The 20,609-nt window shown below is 31.1% G+C and overlaps 1 protein-coding gene across 1 annotated transcript in view; it reads left to right on the forward strand.

Annotated features, from left to right (window-relative positions):
- LOC140442458 (piezo-type mechanosensitive ion channel component-like) overlaps positions 1-20,609 on the forward strand; it is a 231,425-nt gene that overhangs the window by 104,470 nt on the left and 106,346 nt on the right. The window contains 7 exon segments of the mRNA XM_072533528.1: positions 1,732-2,116; positions 4,595-4,791; positions 4,865-5,013; positions 9,777-10,060; positions 14,979-15,298; positions 16,849-17,154; positions 19,844-20,045. Of these exon segments, the coding sequence (XP_072389629.1) occupies positions 1,732-2,116; positions 4,595-4,791; positions 4,865-5,013; positions 9,777-10,060; positions 14,979-15,298; positions 16,849-17,154; positions 19,844-20,045 (1,843 nt within the window).

The raw sequence follows: 20,609 nt of genomic DNA on the forward strand, positions 1-20,609 counted from the left end.
ACTATGAGAACTATCAACTAGACTTACAGATATATATATATATATATACATACTGGTTCATGGTTTTTCAGAAAAAATAAAATTTTGTTGTCTAAACTTATCTTTTAATTAGTTCAGATGTGACGCGTTTTATAATATTGTTTACAAAGTAATTTTCGTTTTTTGTATCATTTGTTTGGTATTCTTGCTTTTATCATTTAGTTTAAAACGAAATATTTATAGTAATTATACTGATAGCCAGAAAAAATGCAACACTTTGTATACGGTTATTTATTTGGATCAAAAGTATTTCTTTGTAAGTCTTATGTAAAAATATAAAGTTTTTGCCTCGCTATCTATATTTGAGAAGTTTTTTCTTCGGTTTTTCGCAAAAACAAAAAAATAAGATAGTTTATTTCTGTGCATTTAACTTTAGTTTATTTGTAATATTTAGTCAGTTTGGATTGTTTTTCGAAAAGCGACTTCGAAAACGGACGCACTGTATGCATGAAAGAGGCCGGTTTTGGTCTACGGGAAACTTCCTGCTAATCAAAGGTGTTAAGAGTTTGAAGAAGCTGGTCGTGGAGGATCTGGATAACCTAGAATATTGCAAAGCCGTGATTTGCGCCCTCTTATACTTCTTGCTCTTACAAATAGACGGGACAGTGTACATCAAGTAAGAGATAATTTAGTTGCAGCCACAGGAAGGGTAGTTTTAATATGAACAGTTAATCAAAGATTACTTGAAATTGGACTGAGAGCTTACAGTCCGCTTTTGGTGTTACCTTTGACACCACAGCATAAGACTCAACGCTTAGAACGGTGCAGAGCTCGGCAAAACTGAAATGGCCAATGGAATTGTGTCTGCTTCAGTTATGAATCTAGGTTTTGTTTGGGTGGCTCTGATGGGCGCATAAGAGAAAAACGTCTTCGAGGCGATAGACGAATTATAGACTTGGACGTTGAGCGTCATACAGCAAGACAACCAAGCATTATGGTATGGGATGCTATATGTTTGGGAAGTAGATCACCTCTAGTTCTTATTAACAGCACTTTGATATATTGATGAAGTACTGCAACCGGTTTTACATTCCTATCTACTTCTTCTTCTTGTGCCACTCCTATCATAGATTGGAAATTATCAAGGCTATCCTGACCTTGTTTACAGCTGACCTAAAGAGTTCATTAGTGGTACAGCCAAACCACTCTCTCAAATTACGCAACCATGACATTCTTCTACGGCCTGGATTCCTACCTACAAACCATTCCAAATATGATCTTTCAGCAGGATAACGTAAGACCTCATATTGCCCGTAAAACCATGGAGTTCATACAAGAATCTAGTATAGAAACTTAGGAGTGGCCATCAAGATCTGCTGATTTGTCACCCATTGAAATGTGTGGGATGTGGTAAGTCGAAAACTAAATCGATTGCCATGACCTCCAGCAAACTTAAAAGACCTGTGGTGTACTCTATGAAGAATTTTGATGAGTATTTCGCAATATGATATAGATCGCTTAATTCGATTAATGCCCCATAGAGTAGCTGAGTGTATAGCAAATCAAGGTGGAGCCACTTATTATTAATTTTTGACGAAAATGACGTTGCAAAGTTGTTTATAATATCAAATAATAAGAATATTATAATGTATACTTCCATAAATAAATATTTGTCCTCGGTGTTGTATGTTTCTTGGCCATCAGCATATATATTTTATTTACATGAATTTTTAATCCATATTATTATTTTAGGCATGGAGTATAACATACCTAAGTTGGATAACATTTGTGCTTCTCCTTTGGGCCAACTTAATCTGGCTTATACCCAATCAAAGGAAACGGATGCTTATGTCCAGTCCATTTCTGGTCCTCTATGCTCTCTTCTTATTATTATCGACCTATATCTATTCTCTAAGACTTACCGATGATGAGTTACCGTCCTCAGTAGACTTGGAGGAAATAGGATTTAAAAAACCAGAAGGGCCTGCGTTTATACCTTTGTTGGTCAAGAGTCTTTATACTGTGATGTTTTGGATTACTTTAAGACAATATATGCATGAAAAAATGGAACAGAAGCAGACTAACGCCTTGGCAGATATGGTAGCTCCTTTACAAGTTACTGTTGGAACTGCTACAGGTAAGACCTAACTTATAAATATACAGTAATTGCTGAATATATAGTATTGATATACTTTAAATATTATTCTCGTATCTTTTAACCCATTGTTTTCCGCCATATATACGGTTATAAATAAAACATTTATGGTATTTCTTACACCTCTTTCGTATGGATTTTCATCTAGAAAATACCTACAATTTATATGCTTATGGATCATTAATAAACAGTAGATAATTTAAATGTCTATATATTTTTTTCATTGAGATCACATTAACCGTAATACATTATTAGTGGTTATACAGTGTAGATAGATATACGATATACAATAATCACTATAAAATGATTGATTCCATAAGATATTACAATTATATAAATCTGTGTAAATCCATCGACTTCATAAAATGAACGGGGTCTATCTCCACTTACACTCCAGCTATATGTGCTTTCTGCAGTTTTCCGTATATAGTTGATTTAGTACATTTTTTACAAGATCAGACCTTAGTCTACAGCTTAGAATCCGAATGATCAGATGTTACGTTTTTTTTTTACTGTATGGCTGTGAAAGTTGGACAATGGACTCTGAAATAGAAAAAAGAATAGATGCCTTTGAAATGTATATATACAGAAGAATGTTGAGGATTCCATGGGTACAAAGAGTTACTAATGTTGAGGTACTTCGTCGCATGTGTAAACAAAAAGAATTACTAAGAATAATCAAAGAGAGGAAAATGCAATACTTGGGTCATGTGCTGAGAGGCGAAAGATATGAATTACTTCAAGTTATACTGGAAGGAAAAGTACAGGGCAAAAGATCTGTAGGAAGACGCCAGAACTCGTGGCTGAAAGACCTGAGGAGATGGTTCGACCGCTCATCCGCAGAGATCTTTCGCGCAGCAGTTTCCAAAACTACAATTTGGATCGCCAACCTTCGAAAGGAGACGGCGCAATGAGAAGAAGAAGATATAGTTGATCTTGGCGCGCTTCTCTTGGCACGGTTCTTGTCAATGCTTCTTGTGATTGACTCTGTGCAGGAGCGGTGGTACTCGTCGGTCTTGTTGCCTAATTGATTTTTGTTTTTTTCTTAATGCCGTTTTCCATGTTATTGGAAACCTTTGAGCAGCATCTCTTTGGTTTAGACTGTTAGGATTTTTTTCTCTTTCTATTGATTGTCTGATTTCACGTTTCCTTTTCATCTCAATGTTAGCTAGGACCGTCGTTTGATTTAGGTTTATTGTATGTTCTGTATTTGAGACATGTTGTGCAAGGGACGACGTTTTTTTCTCCTTTCGATGGCTTTTCGATGTTCTTCTCGTCTAACATGGATTCTTCGATTGGTCTGTCCGATGTACGATTTGCCACAGGGAATCTCTTCTTCACACTGAGTGCCTCATTCAGATATATTTTGAAGAGTGTAGGTGCTGTGTAGTAGCCTTGCTTTGGACCTTTAGTAATAGGAATTTCTCTAGTTAATTTGTTTCCAGTTTTAATGTTTACGATCATATTTTCATAAAGCCCTTGTGCTGCTTTTATTTCTTTTGTTTATTCCTTGTTTTTCCATACCCATATTCACTACCATATGTCTTTGTTGAGATGTGGTCTAATCTTTTTTCAATAACCTGCTATAGAGAAAATATGATGTCTATACTTCTGCCTACACGAAAGCTATTATGTACTTCTACATCTGTAATCCCTTTTTTAATTTTATTATTTTCCCATAGAGTCTTGAGAATGAATTTAGGGTATGGTATGGTATTAGTTAGGTATTCTTCGTTCAAAACACCAAAAATGCCTCGAGTGGGTTTCTGCTCGGTCTTTTATACGGTTAGTGACGGTATAAAAACATGTTTTGTTTAATACATAGGCGTACTCTAGAAGATAAGAGTATATTATCGTCACAACTATCCTTAAAGTATATGTATCTTCGTTTCTGTTATTCACGTAATTCTGCTTTTGATACTTCTTTCTTCGAGTTTAGATCAGATTTCTGTCAACATTTTAATAGGTCCGGGTATATCTGTAGTATATTCTCGAGCGATTTCTATCGGATTGTAATAACAATTGACATTCACGGGGAAGCTAATAATTTCTTCGATGTTTAGTACAAACTATGTTCCTTCAATAAGTTCCTTTCACGAAATTATGCAATGTAAATGTTTTTTGATTTTTGTTGTAAACTTTATTTGCTTTTGGTTTCTTTATTGCCGTTGGCTTTAGGAGGTGTACACAATGGAGTTGATATTTCAGAATGAGTAGATATTCTTCCAATATTTTTAAATTAAAAATATTAGAACACTATTGCAGATTAACACATTAATGATATTAGGGCACTTAATGACTCTTCTCAATACATTTTTAAATTTGAAGAAATTTCTTATGTTTTCTCATTTATTTATATTGCTATTTGGTTTTGTTTCTTTATTTAGAACTAATTTTTTAATATCGATAGCTGATATCTGGAAAGAAAAAAATATTTCTAATCCGATAAATTCATTTTAGGCGTTAAAAAAGAACAAGAAACAGGAGGAAGCAAGTTCATGACCAAATTGGGCCAGTTTATCAATCATTTTCTTATTAAATTTTGGATATGGGTTGTAGCAATAACTTTATTCGCAGTGGCTATAACCGGTTCTAGAATGACCGTTTTCAGAATTTTGTACATGACTCTGTTCTTATTTTTTATACTGTCATTCCAAGTAAGTAGTGTTATTTGTTATCAAGCATAATTATTATTTGTAGTGCAATTACTAATAATGCTTATTTTTTCAGTTTTCATTCAGAGCTTGGAGAAAAGTAATGTTCGGTTTTTGGTTGACGGTAATTATATATTCTATGATCATATTAATATTAATATACACTTACCAGTTCAAGCGATTTCCTTCTTATTGGGCATCATATCTTCACATACAAGACGAGCAGTAAGTATAAATGTTATAACATCGTTAGGTTAATAATGTAGTCATATCTTTACATATTTTGTATCGTACTTAAAATGTAATTTACCTACTAAGTGATTACCTTCGTTGTAGAACATCACAGTAGGCATATTTGACGGTTTGTACAAAATATCTGATTTGGGAAAATTCTACGTGCCTTGGTACACACGTAGAAGTGTCAAAAGCGTTTTTACATTATTAAATAACTCTTCGCTACAAAAATATTTGCGAACTTATTTCTCTTATTAGGCCAGTAAAAAAGCAGCTGAAAAAATCTTAACCAGGTTTTTAAAGATTCTTAAAGGTATATGAGGGCTAGCTGATGACAAAAATCCTTGAAGACATAAAGCTGATTTAGCTTTGTTTTTTTTTTAACAATCATAAAACTGAAAAAATCATGTTTTGTCTTTAAAACGTTTATTATACATTTTAGAGAAAATGGTTCAAATAAAAGTTGTAGTTCTTTAGTTTTTTAATTTCCGAGTTTCTAAATTAAAATACATAAACACGAAATAATTGCAAAAGATCCTTATTTTTGTAGTAATTTATAAATGTTAACAACTTTGTTTTTTTGCATGACATGTAATATAAATACTTGAAATTAAGGCTATTAATTTGGAGTTATTAAAATCTCAGCTAGATTAATTAAATAGTTTGTAAGTTATTCAATTTATTTATCCCGGAGAGCGATTATTTAAACAACTGTACTTGTCCAAATAGTGACTCTAGAGGTACTTAGCAGATCTTAATCGATTCTTTGAGGGTTGAATTTTAAGATATATTAAAATATTTGAACATTTTATCAAACTTGTTATTAAAAAAACCTTTTTGCAAAAATGGTGACTTTTTAGCTTATAAACATTTATAATAACTTTAACATTTTTTATGTCAGGCGCTTGTAAGTAGGCTCACTGAATAGATGGTAAAAAACACAAAAACTTACAAACGAACCTTCTATGACCAATAGAAACCATAACGGCAATTTTTTTTCTTAAAATCATATTTCCATTTTTTATTGACATTGAGAGCTGAAAATTTAACAGATTATAAACTAAGAACTAAGTTTTATATAGGTGGAATATAGAGAGAATGAATACCCGCTAAAGTGATCTTACTCGCAAAATACCGCCTGCCCGGTTTTTTTAGAATGGAACTTCAAATTTGTTTTTCTAAATTGCGGGAGCTCGATGAAGTTATAAGAACTGTGCTATTTTTTCGGAAAAATCAATTAGTTAAATTTTTACATAAAAAGTTGAATTTTACTATAATATTAAAATATTAAAATTTTATTATGTAATTCATTTTTCTGGAATTTTAAATTTTTCCGGCAGGCGAAAATAGCCTAGTTCTTATTATTCCATTTTAAATGAAATAAAAAAAAGTTCCATTCTAAAAAACGAAACTCGGCAAGTTCTTCCCTCCATGTGTACGTGGCGGTATGTTACGACTACGATCACTTTAACGGGCTATTTCTTTATACCTTCCCGGTATATGCCATCTATAAATTGGATCATAAAGTCTAGATCTTGGTTCCTATTGGTCATAGAAGATTCGATTCAATTTTTTTTAACACGTTCACTTCCATGAGAAACATGACGTATTGCATGGATAATATGACTTTATGGCCACGAGAATCAACTAGCCATTCTCATGCATTAAAAATTATAAAAGCTGCGAGAAGCAGTTGCGGTCTCTCATATCCATGTATCGTTAATGCAGTTTAAAAGTAGACGGCTGTAAGCAACACGAAACTAATTTTGGCGTCTGAAATACGTGAACCAGTGTTTGATTCTCACTGTCTGAAAGGTGAGTTACTGATAAAAACTGAATACTCAAGTCAACAATTATTTATTTATTTTTTAACGAAAACTTGCTTTACTTTGCTATTTTAATTATAAATTAACATAAACTTGAATTTATTAAAAAAAATGCAACATTTTAAAAACTACGTTTATTTTGTACATTTTTGTATTAAAAAAAAACAATAATTCTTTGCGTTTCGCATAATTCTTTTTTATTTTTTTATTTAAGTATATATATTTATATTTATATTTATATATATTTTATTTCTAAATTAAATTGCGTACCTCTTTGAATTTTGTTTTTTTCTCATTTGACACTTCTTTATGTGTAAAATATAGGAATTTACTTAAGCAGTACCTACAAGCAGTTTCAATTGCTAACTTTTTATACCACTTTACTCCCCCTGTCAGTGAGGTGGTGTATTTTTTTATTTGGTAAGACAAATCGATGTATATTTTATGTGTATTGTAGTCAGTTACAACTTTTGGTTTGTGACTGTCTTCTGTGAGTCGACAGTGGTTCTTTTGTACTTACTTTACTTCGTGTTTGTCCTTTTTGCAATTTTATATCAATTATGTGTTTGGGATTTTATTTTCGGTTGGTTCTCAGAGTTCCAACTAAATGAGTGTTTCTGTTTTGTAATTTATGGACTAGAAAAATACTGGTGTAATAATTATCTGTATAAATTGTAGGTAATATAATATATATATATATATATATATATATATATATATATATATATATATATATATATATGTATATATATATATATATATATATATATATATATATATGCTGTCACTATTTTTCCGGGTTTGACTCCGCGTTGTAAACGCGGAGTCAAACCCGGAAAAATAGTGACAGCACATATAGCTCCCGCGGAAACCTCAAAACAAACATATATATATATATATATATATATATATATATATATATATATATATATATATATATATATATATATATATACTACTGAAGGCTATACTAATAACATTCAATTGAAGGAAATCAAGATCCCAATAAAACATTTTACTTATTTATTTTATTTTCCTCCTCGTCAGTAAGAATTAACTCTTTTTTATCAAAATATTCACCATGTAGTTCTGCTATTATACCAACATATATTTCAGTGAAATCCAATAATTTCATATAGTGTGCACGATAAATTATCACTACATCACTACTATCAATATGTTCACTATCTGTATCCTCGTCTTCACTTTCTTCTAAATTTCTTTCAACATCATTTATTGTTTCCATTACACGATCGGATCTGTTTCTTGATCTGCCAAAAGTACTTGGTCGATTTATTAATTTTACTTTTTTTAAATTATTGGTTCATTGGCTAAAGTACTATCAGAATTACTTGGTAGAATCACCGGAATCTTTAATTGGTACATTATCATCATCTGAAAGATATTCCTGACACAAACGTTTTAATTTTTTCTTGTTCTTTTTCATTTTTCTTAACGCTTGGAAATGAATATTCTTTTATAGCGAAGATGCATTTTTGTAGAAAATGACTTGTTTTTGTGTGAATCGGCATATGATGCATGCAGTTGTAATAAACGATATTACTTAACAAGACCGCGTGAATAATATGGTGATTCTCATCTCTAACTCAAATCCCAGTTTTTGGAAAAGAAAAGTGTGTGTACATAAATGATAAGTATTTAATTGTATGTGTATATAGAAGACAAATATTTGCAGCCGAAAGGAACTTTTTTCACTATTGTGGCAATCAATGTGTAAAGATTGTATTTTTTCAGCATCTTTTCAGTGAATCTACTTACAAGCGTGTGACATAAAAAATAACAAAGTTATTATAAATGTTTATAAGCTAAAAAGTCAGCCCTTTTTTAAACGGTCTTTTAATAACAATGTTGATGAAATTTTGAAATTCTTTAAAAATATATCTTACATTGAACTCTCAAAAAATCGATTGCGATCTGCTAAATACCTCTAGAGTCACTGTTTGGGTAAGTACAGTTATTTAAATAATCGCTCTCCAGGATAAACAAATTGAATAACTAACAAACTATTCGGCCGATCTAGCTGAGATTTAGCATACGTCAATAAGTCATTAATTGCCGTAATTTGAAGTAGTTATATTACATTTCATTATTCTAAAAACAAAGTTATTAACTCTTATAAATTTGTGCAAAAATAAAGGCTTTCTGCAATTATCTCAGTCAATTGTTTATGTATTTTAATCTAGAAAGTAAATAATTTTTTGAGATCAACAATGTTTATTTGATCTATTTTTCTCTAAAATGCATAATAAACGTTTTATTGGCAAAAATTTTTTTCACTTTTTATGATTATTAAAAAAAAAACAAAGCAAAATCAGCTGTACTTATGTCTTCCAAAATTTGTCATCAACTATTCATCATATACCTTCTAGAACATTCAAAAACCTGCATACGATTTTTACGTGAAATCGATTATTTTTTCACAGACAGACTGGGGTATAAGGTGAGCTGGCTATATTACCCACAAACAAATATTGTACGTTTTATTAAAACGATTTCGGGAGTGGAAATCGTAACGTCAAACATTAGTTAATTACAGTCAATTGTAGCTTAGTCCCATATAAACATAATATTTAATTTTTGTATTTGGAATAAATTGCAAAATACATGAAACACTCCAGTAGTCAATATTTGATATGTAAACAAATAGCAAAAGGTTTTAAAGAAATCAAACAAAGACCAAAATATGCAATAATCCTGTCTGTGAGTTTATTAGTATCTGTATGTTACGTCTCGTGTAATGCTCCCGTAAGGATCTCCCATTATAAATATTAAATACTAAGAACACTATAATTAAGGCTGTAATTGCTTCCAGGCCTGATTTTTAACCTTTCGCCAACTATTGGCGTATTTCTGATAACTGTAGCTGTCCATTATATTTGATGAATTTTACAAAATTAACTTTTTTAGGCAACACGATATAGGATTAGAACAGTATAAGACGAAGCAATTATTCGTAAGGCTGGTGACTCCCACATTCTTCGTAATTGTAACCGTTATACAGTTACATTACTTCCACAACGACTTTATGAAACTTACAGACCCCAAACGCACTCCACCTCCTAAACCAGATAAACCCGAATCAGAGGTGGTACGAAATGACAGCTTAGAAGAAAGTTCTATGCAGGGCGGAGCTTATATGGACAGAAGCAGGGAATCGACTTCTAAATACTATTCTGAGCAAGATCTTACGAGTGAGTATTTTTACTATGATACTTTTAAATGTTTAAATGTTTAGTGTAACAAGAGTGAAATTAGTCAAATTAATTATAGTTTTCATTATTAACGATAGCTGAAAAAATTTTAATGATATACCCATATGTTACGAAAATAGTTATCCGAGTTTCAACTTAAAGTAAACAGCTTATAAAGTGATTACTTGATGTAAAGCATGCGTGATAACACAACAAATACGATTCCCTCACATCCACGATAAGTAATTACTTTGTGATTTCTCACAGTTGAACATCGGCATCTTTTAGTTCTGTCGGTCTAGAGCTTCCTGCAGCCAGTCCATCGTGTAGGTGGTCTACCTCTGCTTCTTCTGTCTGCTTGTGGTCTCCACAATGTAATTTTTTCGGTCCACCGCCCTTCATTCATTGCTGTCACATGGCTCGTCCAGTTCCACTTCAGCCATGATTACACTGTATGACATCTGTGACGCCTGTTCTTCTTCTTATTTCTTCGTTTATGAACCTGTCTCTGAGATTTGGTCCAAGTAACGACCGTTCCATTCTTCTTTGGCCACTCCGAGTTTGATTTCTGTTTCCTGGCTTCAGAAAAGTGTTTCGGTGCCGTAAGTTATGACAGAGTATACATTGGGCGAACGTCTTCTTTTTCAAATAATTTGGCATGTTATTCTTCGAGATGTCTGGTAGAGCTCCATATGCAGCCCATGCTAAAGAGATTGGTCTTTGCAGTTCAGCGGGTTGGGTTTCCCGGGCAATTTGAGTTTCATGACCTAAGTATTTATATTTATGAACGAATGCTATTTCGTTGCAGTCGACTTTTGGATTTTCGGTTGGTACCGAAAAGATTTGTCATGTATTGTGCCTTTTCAAAATTTATGTTTAAACCAACTTCATTACAGGCGGGATCTAACTCAGTAAGCATAGTTTCAATCTCTTTTGATCCCAGTTATCTGTTATCAGAACAATGTCGCCCGCAAATCACGGTGGGAGTGGGAGAGCATTTCGCCGTCGACATTGATTCCTTTGGCTTCCCACACCAATTTTTTGAAAGCATGTTCCAGAACTGCCGTAGAGTTTGGATAACGAGATAAAGAGATAGCGTGTCTCGTTATCTCTTTGTGAAAGTCTTTGAGAGCTAGGACCAATGGTCGGTTATATTCGATGGATTTTTCTATAATCCCTTTTATGCAATGGAAGTGGTCGTTAGTGCCAAAGTTTTTTCTAAAAACGTCCGTTCGTTAGGTTGGCAATACCTATTCTTGTAAGTAGCTTGTCAAGGCGATTTAATAGGCTGTGGGTCGGTAATTTTCGTGGTTTTTTGAATCACCTATTTTGTATAATAAATTGTGTGTAAGTGAACAGTGCCATCTTGTATGTGTTTCTCTTTAGCATAGACATATACAGCTTTTATAATGACATTGTCTTTTCCCGGAGCTTTATTTCTTTTCATTTTCTTCAGTGCGTTCCTTATTTCGTCTATTGATATATCAAGTATCAAAAGTTTCATCAAAACGAACGATACCCAAAAAACCCTCGTAAAAAAAATGTTAGCTATTTTATTATTTATAAAGATACATGGTGTCAAATCGGACACTGTTCCAATATAAAATTGACCATTTTTGGCAAATTTTGAAAAAACTCGATGTAAGGTAGCATAACCTTATATAGAGAGAATTCTTAAGAGATATCATAGGGAGGCCTTTGTCCAGGGGTGGATGCAAACAGACTGAAGAAGAATAGATTCTACCGGAATGCGTAATAATATACAGGGCCTTTAAAATAGTAATTTTTAGTCAACTTCCGGTGTAACCGGAAGTGGTAGGAGGCTCTTAATATTTTAAAAGAATCTTAAGTTTCTCTAAAAGGTCTAATTGAAACTTTCAAAGAGTCAATCTGTATAATTATAGAGGACGGTATAGTATGGATATAATATATTGAAAAGAGAAAAGGGAAACTACTCTCGGGTAGCGATACATGACTAAATACTAGGTTTAAGATAAAGCAGAAAATACGATAAGGGGAGTAAATGTGTGAAGACAAAGTAAAATTGTAGATAAGATGTAAAGTTATAGAATAAAGAAAATAATGAACGAAGATTTTAAAAATTCATCATCTCAATTGTTTTTCAAAATATTTTTGTATCAAAAGTTCAGATTGTTTCAATATTTTATTTTTAACGTTTTTATTTTATAAAAGCGATACGTATATTATTTTTAGAATGCAGCTTTTATTCTAAAATCAATATCAATAAAACCCAAATTACGCTCTCTCACACGAAAACCATTAAAATACATGCAAGTTTAAAATTTATTCTTTATACCCGACATTAATACATGTAACGCAAAAGACAAATTCGTATATATACATATTTATATCACATGAATTTAGTAGATATTGAGATAGTAGTTCTCGTTTGAAAATTACTGTTAATAAAAGATTCTAGTGTCTAATATCAGTGTCAATGATACTCTATTCAACTCTAACTACAAAATACAATAGACAAGAAGAAAAATTCAGCGTGAAAATAAAACTGATATATTGGTTACACAATTGAAGAAATTTCAATAACTGAGCTTTTTAGAGCATTATTCAATTGTATTCCTTCCATTTCGCAATAAACAGATTTTTATAATCTTTATTGTCACGAGGTAAAACTGTTCTTTCGCCAACTACATGATATTCGTCGTATACAAATATTGTAGAATTTATAAATAAACTTCGATAATTAAAACTTACGGCGATACAAAAAAGTACATGAGGAAAATGGAAGAATTGGTAAAGAGCTTTGTGCAACATTATAAGAAAAAAGAAAGCTCTGATTTCAACTATGATGTGTTTTTTCGTAAATTTATTATGGGTAATGTATTTTTGTGAGTTGTAGGTTTTCGGACACAGATTGTTTCATGTAGACCATAATAATAGAACTTATCCCTGGCAATAATCATCTAAACCATTGATAGTTTAGTGCCACTTTAGGTAATACTGGAAGTCTGCTTTGCTATTTTCAATGGTCATCCCAGTATTGTATTTCCAGATTCCGCGTAAAATTTTGGACAAACTTTTTATCAAATATTGTCAGATAATGACATAAAGATGATAATAATATGTCAGATAATGATAATAAATTCCTGATCAATGATCTATCAAATCTATAAGTCGATAATTTTCATTCAAAATGTTAAAACTTAATTACCTATTAATCCAACAATGTGCGAAGTTTCTAAAAACAAATACTTCACTTTTTTGAGTCTGGATCTGACTACAATTAAATCTGATCTAACTAAAAACAGAGTTAAATTCTTTAAACGACTAAATTATTTAAACACTACTAACACCAGTAAAAATTGAATTTGCAATGCATATTCACTATTATCATCATCATAAACATGTATTTCATCCATCGTTGGATGTAAGCTTTTTTTAGTTGTGTCCAATCATTTTTGTTCGTTTTTTACATCCGTTCATGATCAACCAACAATTCACTTGATGTGATCAGTCATTTTCACATGGCAAACTTTCGGATTACATCTGTTACTTTTGATCGTCTTCATATTTTTTCATTGGATATGCGCTGAGCTTAATATTGAGCATTCTCCGTTCCATACTTCTCTGAGTCACTTAAATGTTGTGGCCTAAGTTGTTGTTAAAAGCCCACGTTCCTGTTTCGTATATCATGATCGATACTGATCGAAAGTTTTTATCTTTAAAGTATTTGGTAAGTTTATTTAAAGATTTTCTGATCTTCCAAACGCTGCCCATGCTAAGGAACATATTTTATTTAAATCGACTTTTAGGTTAAGCTTTGACAGTTCGATTTTTTGTCCTAAGTATATATACGAGTCAACTATTTCTATATTATTATTGTCCAGAGTAATGTTCTCAATTATATCTAGAGATCCATTTGTTAGATAGTTTTTACTAGATTTATTTTTAATCCTAATTCTTTTAATTTTCGGAAAATCTCAGGTGGTTCATGTTTTCGCCTTCTATCGTCACTCCTTTATTTTCCCATTCTAAAGTTCGAAACGTATCTTCTAGGGCACAAGTAAAAAGCTTGGTTAAGATAAAATCTAATCCCTCTCTGTATTTTTATCTTTTTTTTTCTGTTTTTACGTGCGATATTGAATTTTCGTATATATACCTAATGATTTTTGTATATTGGTTATCAACTCTATTTTTGCTTAAAAGGCATTGAGGGTTGCCCAAATTTCTAGGGAGTCAAATGCCTTAGCTATCTTTCTACCATACCAAATGCATATTAAACCAGAATTAAGTTACAAAGTATTTACTTTAAATATAAGAATTCCTAATAATTATTTAAAACACAATTAGTTCATTATTTTGATAAAAATTTTTTTGTTGTTTGTGACAAAATTTTTTTAAAATACATATATTGAAAATGACTAACTTCTTGTGCTTTGAAATTTTTAAAAATTACGTCCTTTATTTAGCAATCTTTTCCGGTGTAAATTCCTAAAAGAATCTTCTTTATCATTTCTGTCTACATTTTCAAGAGATTATGCTTGTAAACAGATGAGTTTATCAAATTATAGTCACGCAGAATCCATAATTAAAATAAAATTAGTGTATTCCATTAAAAATATCAAAATTGCGACTTCCGGTATTATCAAAGGTAACAACGAACTGTCTTATGTTTTAGACGTGTAGACAGTTGTTCGGAAGTGCAAATTTTCATATTTAAATTCTGATTATTTTCAGAGATAAATCTAATTTTTAGTCTACTTGAAACACCCTCCAAATTAGTACCTATACATTATGTTGTGTACTTATTCTTGCTATCAATTAAGTTTCTAATAAAATATATACATTAAGAAAACATAATTCCACGATGATAATTTCTATACTTACATTTTATTAAATTAAAATAATATATATTTTATAAAATCATTTTATTTTTTAGTTGTGCCATCTGTGATAATGGCAAAATGGTATGAAAAACTGTTAAAGGCTTTTTTGTATACAAAGCATGTGTTCTTTCTATTTTTGGAAATACATATGTTGAAGATAGTACTATTCTTTGCAATGTTGATGTGTATATACGACAAAGCAGCTCTGTACTTTATCATAGTTATACTTATAACGTTCTCGTTCACATTTGGCCGAAGTATGCAGATGTTTACAACATATTTTACATCTGTTTTTGTTTCTGCACTGATATTGGGACGCATGATTTACCAAATATCATATATTAATGACAAATCATGGGATGTCAATTGTACGGTAAGTTTCCAACAGAAATATTCAATATTTTTAGTTGTTTTACACAATTTAAACTAATTTAAAATAAACACTGTAGGTACAGCTGCAATTAAATATTATGAGAATGAACTACATGAGGAACTCGAAATATAATATAAAATAAACACCAAGCATTCAAGCAGCATATGAGAAACGTAAAATCTGAGTACCGTGCTCAATCATTTGTCACAATATTTTGATTTTATCGCTGTGCGGGATCATCTTCATTAAATTATTGCATTTCTCGTGTTTCTGTATTAGGTTATATCAATATTAATCTGGATTTTGGGTTAACTTGTTTTAATTCACATTTCTTACGGAGATGGTTACTTACCCAACATTGGAAAGAAGAAAAGAAATAGATTAAAATTTTAGTTTAAATAAATCCAAAAAGGATTGAATACTTTATCCATTGTAATTATTTACACTTTCTGATTCGCAGTCAACTATTTCGCGGCCAAACTCTGATAATGATTTCTCCTTATATTAATCATGAATTACCAACTGAGCTCCATGCTATCAATAAACCTAGAGCTAAAATTAATACTATTACCAGAATTAATAATAAAATCAACAGTTTGCTGGGTTGAACCGCGTCGAGTATCATTGCGCCTAGCTTTCGACATTCTCTTTCCGATTTTTTTCAGTGCTTTCGAGGTCTCAGTCTTCCGAGCCCCCAGACACTACTACACTGATCACTAACCAATGCATTACTGCCACTGGGAGCAGAGGACGGTTGATTTATACCGACAATGGTGACGTGGTTTGGGTGGAGATTGGCGTGGGGATTGGCGCGGGGGTTGACGCGAACATTTCTGACAGTAGGATTTTGATTCGTGGGTGGAGCGGACGATATTTTCTTTATGAGAGTCGCCTATATAGGATCGGGGGCGGTATGTACAAGGAATTTTATAAACTCCGTGTTGTTCCTTTGGAATGTTGTCTTCGATTGATCGGACAAGAGATGAAAGTTTTTGTTGGGTGGTAAATATTGTCTTTATTCCTCTTGATTTAAGAATTTTGTCAGTGATACTGTTGATGTAAGGAAGAAAAGCTTTCGTATGATGAGGATATGAGTCTCTGGGTTGAGATTGAGTGGGAGATTGATGTCCGTGGATGCTCCTATTGATGTGATTTTCACGGTAACCGTTTTGGATGAAACGGACCGTCTTTACAGGTTAACGAATACAATAAATACTAAGACTACTTAGTTTTATATCTTAAATAGGTGAAAGTTGAAGCCACATTGCTAAATGTTTATCTGGATTGCACTAGTGAAGATGAAGAAGAATCCATCTGGAGTGTACTCGGAAATTAACCGTCTTAATAAATTAGCTGTATAAAGTATTGCCAACTTTGTATGGAACAGTTTTTTATTGCTCTCTTTTTTTCTCCCGACAATTGTAACTCTGATGTAGAAGGTACATAAAGAGCTGTATAAAATTTCTTATAGTTACTTATGTGTTTTGCAATTTCAGTTTTTTTTTTAATTATGAAAAGAAAATTCTATTAATCTCATTTTTAATTTTTAGGTTCACAATAATAAGGATATAAACCAAACTGTTGTGAACAACGGACCATGGCTTGGTTTTAGCAAACTTTCAGAAATAGATCAAAATCTACCAGAAATCGTTCGTTGGAATATTATATTTATAGTGATAATGACACTGTGGAAAGTCGTTGACGTGCGACAGTTTAATTATCGATTGTCACGAGGTCGTTCCACAGAGAGAAGATTTTTCATGTTTCCTAGAATAACCAGAGATGACGCTGATAAAGATTTGAGACACTTTGCAAAGTATATGGCAAATTATGGATTTTATAAGTTTGGAGTAGAGGTAAAACATCAGTTTTCATTTATCTGTAAAATTTGCTACTTTTTTATTACCCAGCGGTTCTTGAGGCTATAGTGTACTTAAAGTATACTTAAAAAAATTAAGTTTATTAAATTTAATTTAAATCGACGACAATTTTAACTTATAGTGATGATCATTACTGTTTTTGACAACATCTCAAAGGAATACATCCCAGTTTCAGATTTTCTAACTATTTATCCTCCACCACATTATTTCATAATTCACGAAGTTATCGGTTGGTGTTTTCCCTTCTATTACTTAGGTTGATGGACAGATATATATATATATATATATATATATATATATATATATATATATATATATATATATATATATATATATATATTAGAAGTCATTATTTCGACCAAAAAATAATTTATAAATACGTTCAAATTATCGGGTAAAGTGGTCTATAATAAAAATCTTTCTTTTTTCTAAATTACTCAATATTTCGCTATTTATTTAAAAGCTTCCTCAGGAGTAAACTAAAAACAATTTGAACATTACAAAAAATGGCGTACAAATACATTTTAAAACCCTTACAGAATTTAAAAGATTTCGCAAATAAAAACTGACATTGAAGTATTTGAAATATTGAATGTCAAGATTAAATTGTCTTAAGCACGTTCGTTACAGCTATACGGTAAAAAATTAAAATTATTTCAAATGTAAAAATAAAAATAACAATAAAAGAAAAGTTAGAAGAATAATATTTATTTGATGAATTATTAAGGTTAGTTGTTATTAAGATGAATGTTGGCTATTTTTAATATTTATAAATTTTGTTCAATATGTTACAATATATGTTACTTAACTGTCCAGTGTCCGTTTTATAATTTAAAGTTTTTTTATTTTTATTAATGTAATACATTTCAAGAAATAATCTACTTTTGTAGTTATCAGTCTGTGCCAAAATGTGAGGTTTGTTATAGTCTAGCATATGACCAGTGTTTTCATAGTGCTCAAACACTGCGCAAGTATATTTTTCTCAAGCGGCAATCACTTTTATGTTGTGTGATGCGTTGTTTTAGCCATTGTGATGTTTGACCAATATAGCTATTTTGACATCCTAAACACGGTATTTCATAAACGACATTACTTTTATATAAGGTTGGTACTGGGTCTTTGATTTTTGAAAATAGTTGTTTGCTGTTCATGGTATTATATTTAGCTATACTAATATTAGGAACATTTTTGAATATGGATATGACAGAATGAGTTAGACCATTAATAAAGGGAAGTTTTTTATATTTGATTGATTTGTTATTAGAATCATGGACGGGACCGTCATAGAAATTAGTGCTGTAAATCAGTTTTTTTTTTTAATTTGTTTAGGATATCCGTTGTTACGAAAAATTTTGTATATTATGTTCAGATTTTTTTGTAAAAAGTTGTCATCAATAATGGACATTATCCTGTTTTTCATATCTAGTACGGTATTATATTTTTGACGGGTGGTATGGTTTGAATAGTAATTTATATACCTGCCTGATGCTGTCGGTTTTTGGTACCAATCCAATGTCAAAATATTGTCATTTGTTCTTATTACTCTTGTGTCTAAAAATGGTATACTAAAATCTGTCTCAGTTTCAATTGTAAACTGAAGATGTTTATTAAATGAATTAAAAATGTTTAGTGTGGTATTGATGTGATAAGATGGAACTGCACATATGATGTCATCGACATATTTATATATAAACGGTAATTCAAAAGGTAATTGCGTAATCACATTATCTAAGAGATGATCAGTTACAATAGTTGCAAGGATTGGACTAATCGGGGAACCCATCGGTGTTCCAAAAATTTGAGAATAAAATTTACCATTGAAACTAAAGTAAGTGTTGTTAAAAATGAACTTAAGAATTTGTAGAAAATTGTCTTTTGATAATGTCGTGTAGTCTTTTATAAGGTTCCAATTTGATTCTATAATGTCCGTGACCATATTTAGTGGAATGTTTGTAAATAGCGACACCACATCTAAAGAAATTAAAACGTAATCATTTGGTAACTGCATTCCTCTAACAGCATTGACAAAGGTAAATGTGTCCTTAGAATTATAATTATTGTGATATTCAAAGGCATCAGTTAATGTATCAGCAAGGAATTTAGAAATGTTGTAGGTAGTAGATTTTACAGAACTTACAATAGGCCTGAGAGGAATGTCAAATTTATGAATTTTAGGCAAACAATAAAGTTTAGGGAAACATGAGTCATAAATTATCAACTTTTTTGCAACTTGTTAGTAAGTTGATTTTGGTTTTTTAAGATTTTTATTAGGTCATTATAGTTTTTTTGTATCACTGACGTAGGATCTTTGTTATTATCATCGATGAGATAACAGTTGAATCTAAAGATATTCTTAGGGCGCAAGTAACAAATGTAGTAACTAATAATTACTTACAGAATTCAAAATCTAAACCCCCCACAACAATGAATAAAATGTTTAAGTATGTAAAACAATATTTAAAGTTACATTCAGACATATACATTTTACAATCTGACAAAGGTGGATGTACGGTAGCTATGAACAAACAGGAGTATATCGACAAAACCTTAACGTTGTTAAACGACAAATCGACTTATAAGGGTTTGGACCCATATATTTCTCATGTTTCAATAAAATATGTAAAATGAATTTTTATGGATCTCATAATTACTATTTTTGTTTTAGATCAGTTTTATATTGATGGTAGTGTTGATCGGTGTCAGAATGGATTTATATTCCTTACTTCACAGTATCTGGCTTTTAATATTATTCGCTCTGCCTAGAAGAATATTATCACAAGTATGGCTTATTTATTTGGTGTTTATAGCTATCTCGATACCATTCCAATATTTCCATGCCGTTGGATTACCACCAAGTTTATGTATAGGTAAAAATGTTGTATAGTTATACATTACTTAAATATAAATTTTTTTTTGTAAATAAATAACATAAATATTGTAATGTAACTGCATTTTAGTAACTTTTTGGACAATAACGCTTTAAAACAGTCGAATTTTGATCTTAAATACATTTTATATTTATGGTCGATTGTTTTTTGGAAAGTAGAAGGAAAATCAAATCAAATAATTCACTTCATTCATATTTCCAAATAAGGTCTAATTTGTACACAATATACGAGAAAAACCAGAATTATGTTTCTATCATTAAGTTATAAGACATCTTGTGAAATCTTTAAATGTCAATTAAAACAATGTTGAGTCGTTGCAAGGTTTTGAATTACTGAATAAAGTATTGCGTTGTCATAATTTTTTTTAGTTTTAGCATAATTGTGGAACAATTAAAAATTAAACATTAATATTATTATATCTTAAGATTACATCGTCTGTATAGCAGAGGATTTTTGTTTGCTTTTCTCCTATCTTATATCCTTGTCTTGTACATTTAATCTCTTCCAAGTTCAAGTGATTAAAGTAGCAACAAAATAAGAAGA

The sequence above is a fragment of the Diabrotica undecimpunctata genome, chromosome 5, assembly GCF_040954645.1.
Source record: "Diabrotica undecimpunctata isolate CICGRU chromosome 5, icDiaUnde3, whole genome shotgun sequence".
Classification (NCBI taxonomy): Eukaryota; Metazoa; Arthropoda; class Insecta; order Coleoptera; family Chrysomelidae; genus Diabrotica; species Diabrotica undecimpunctata.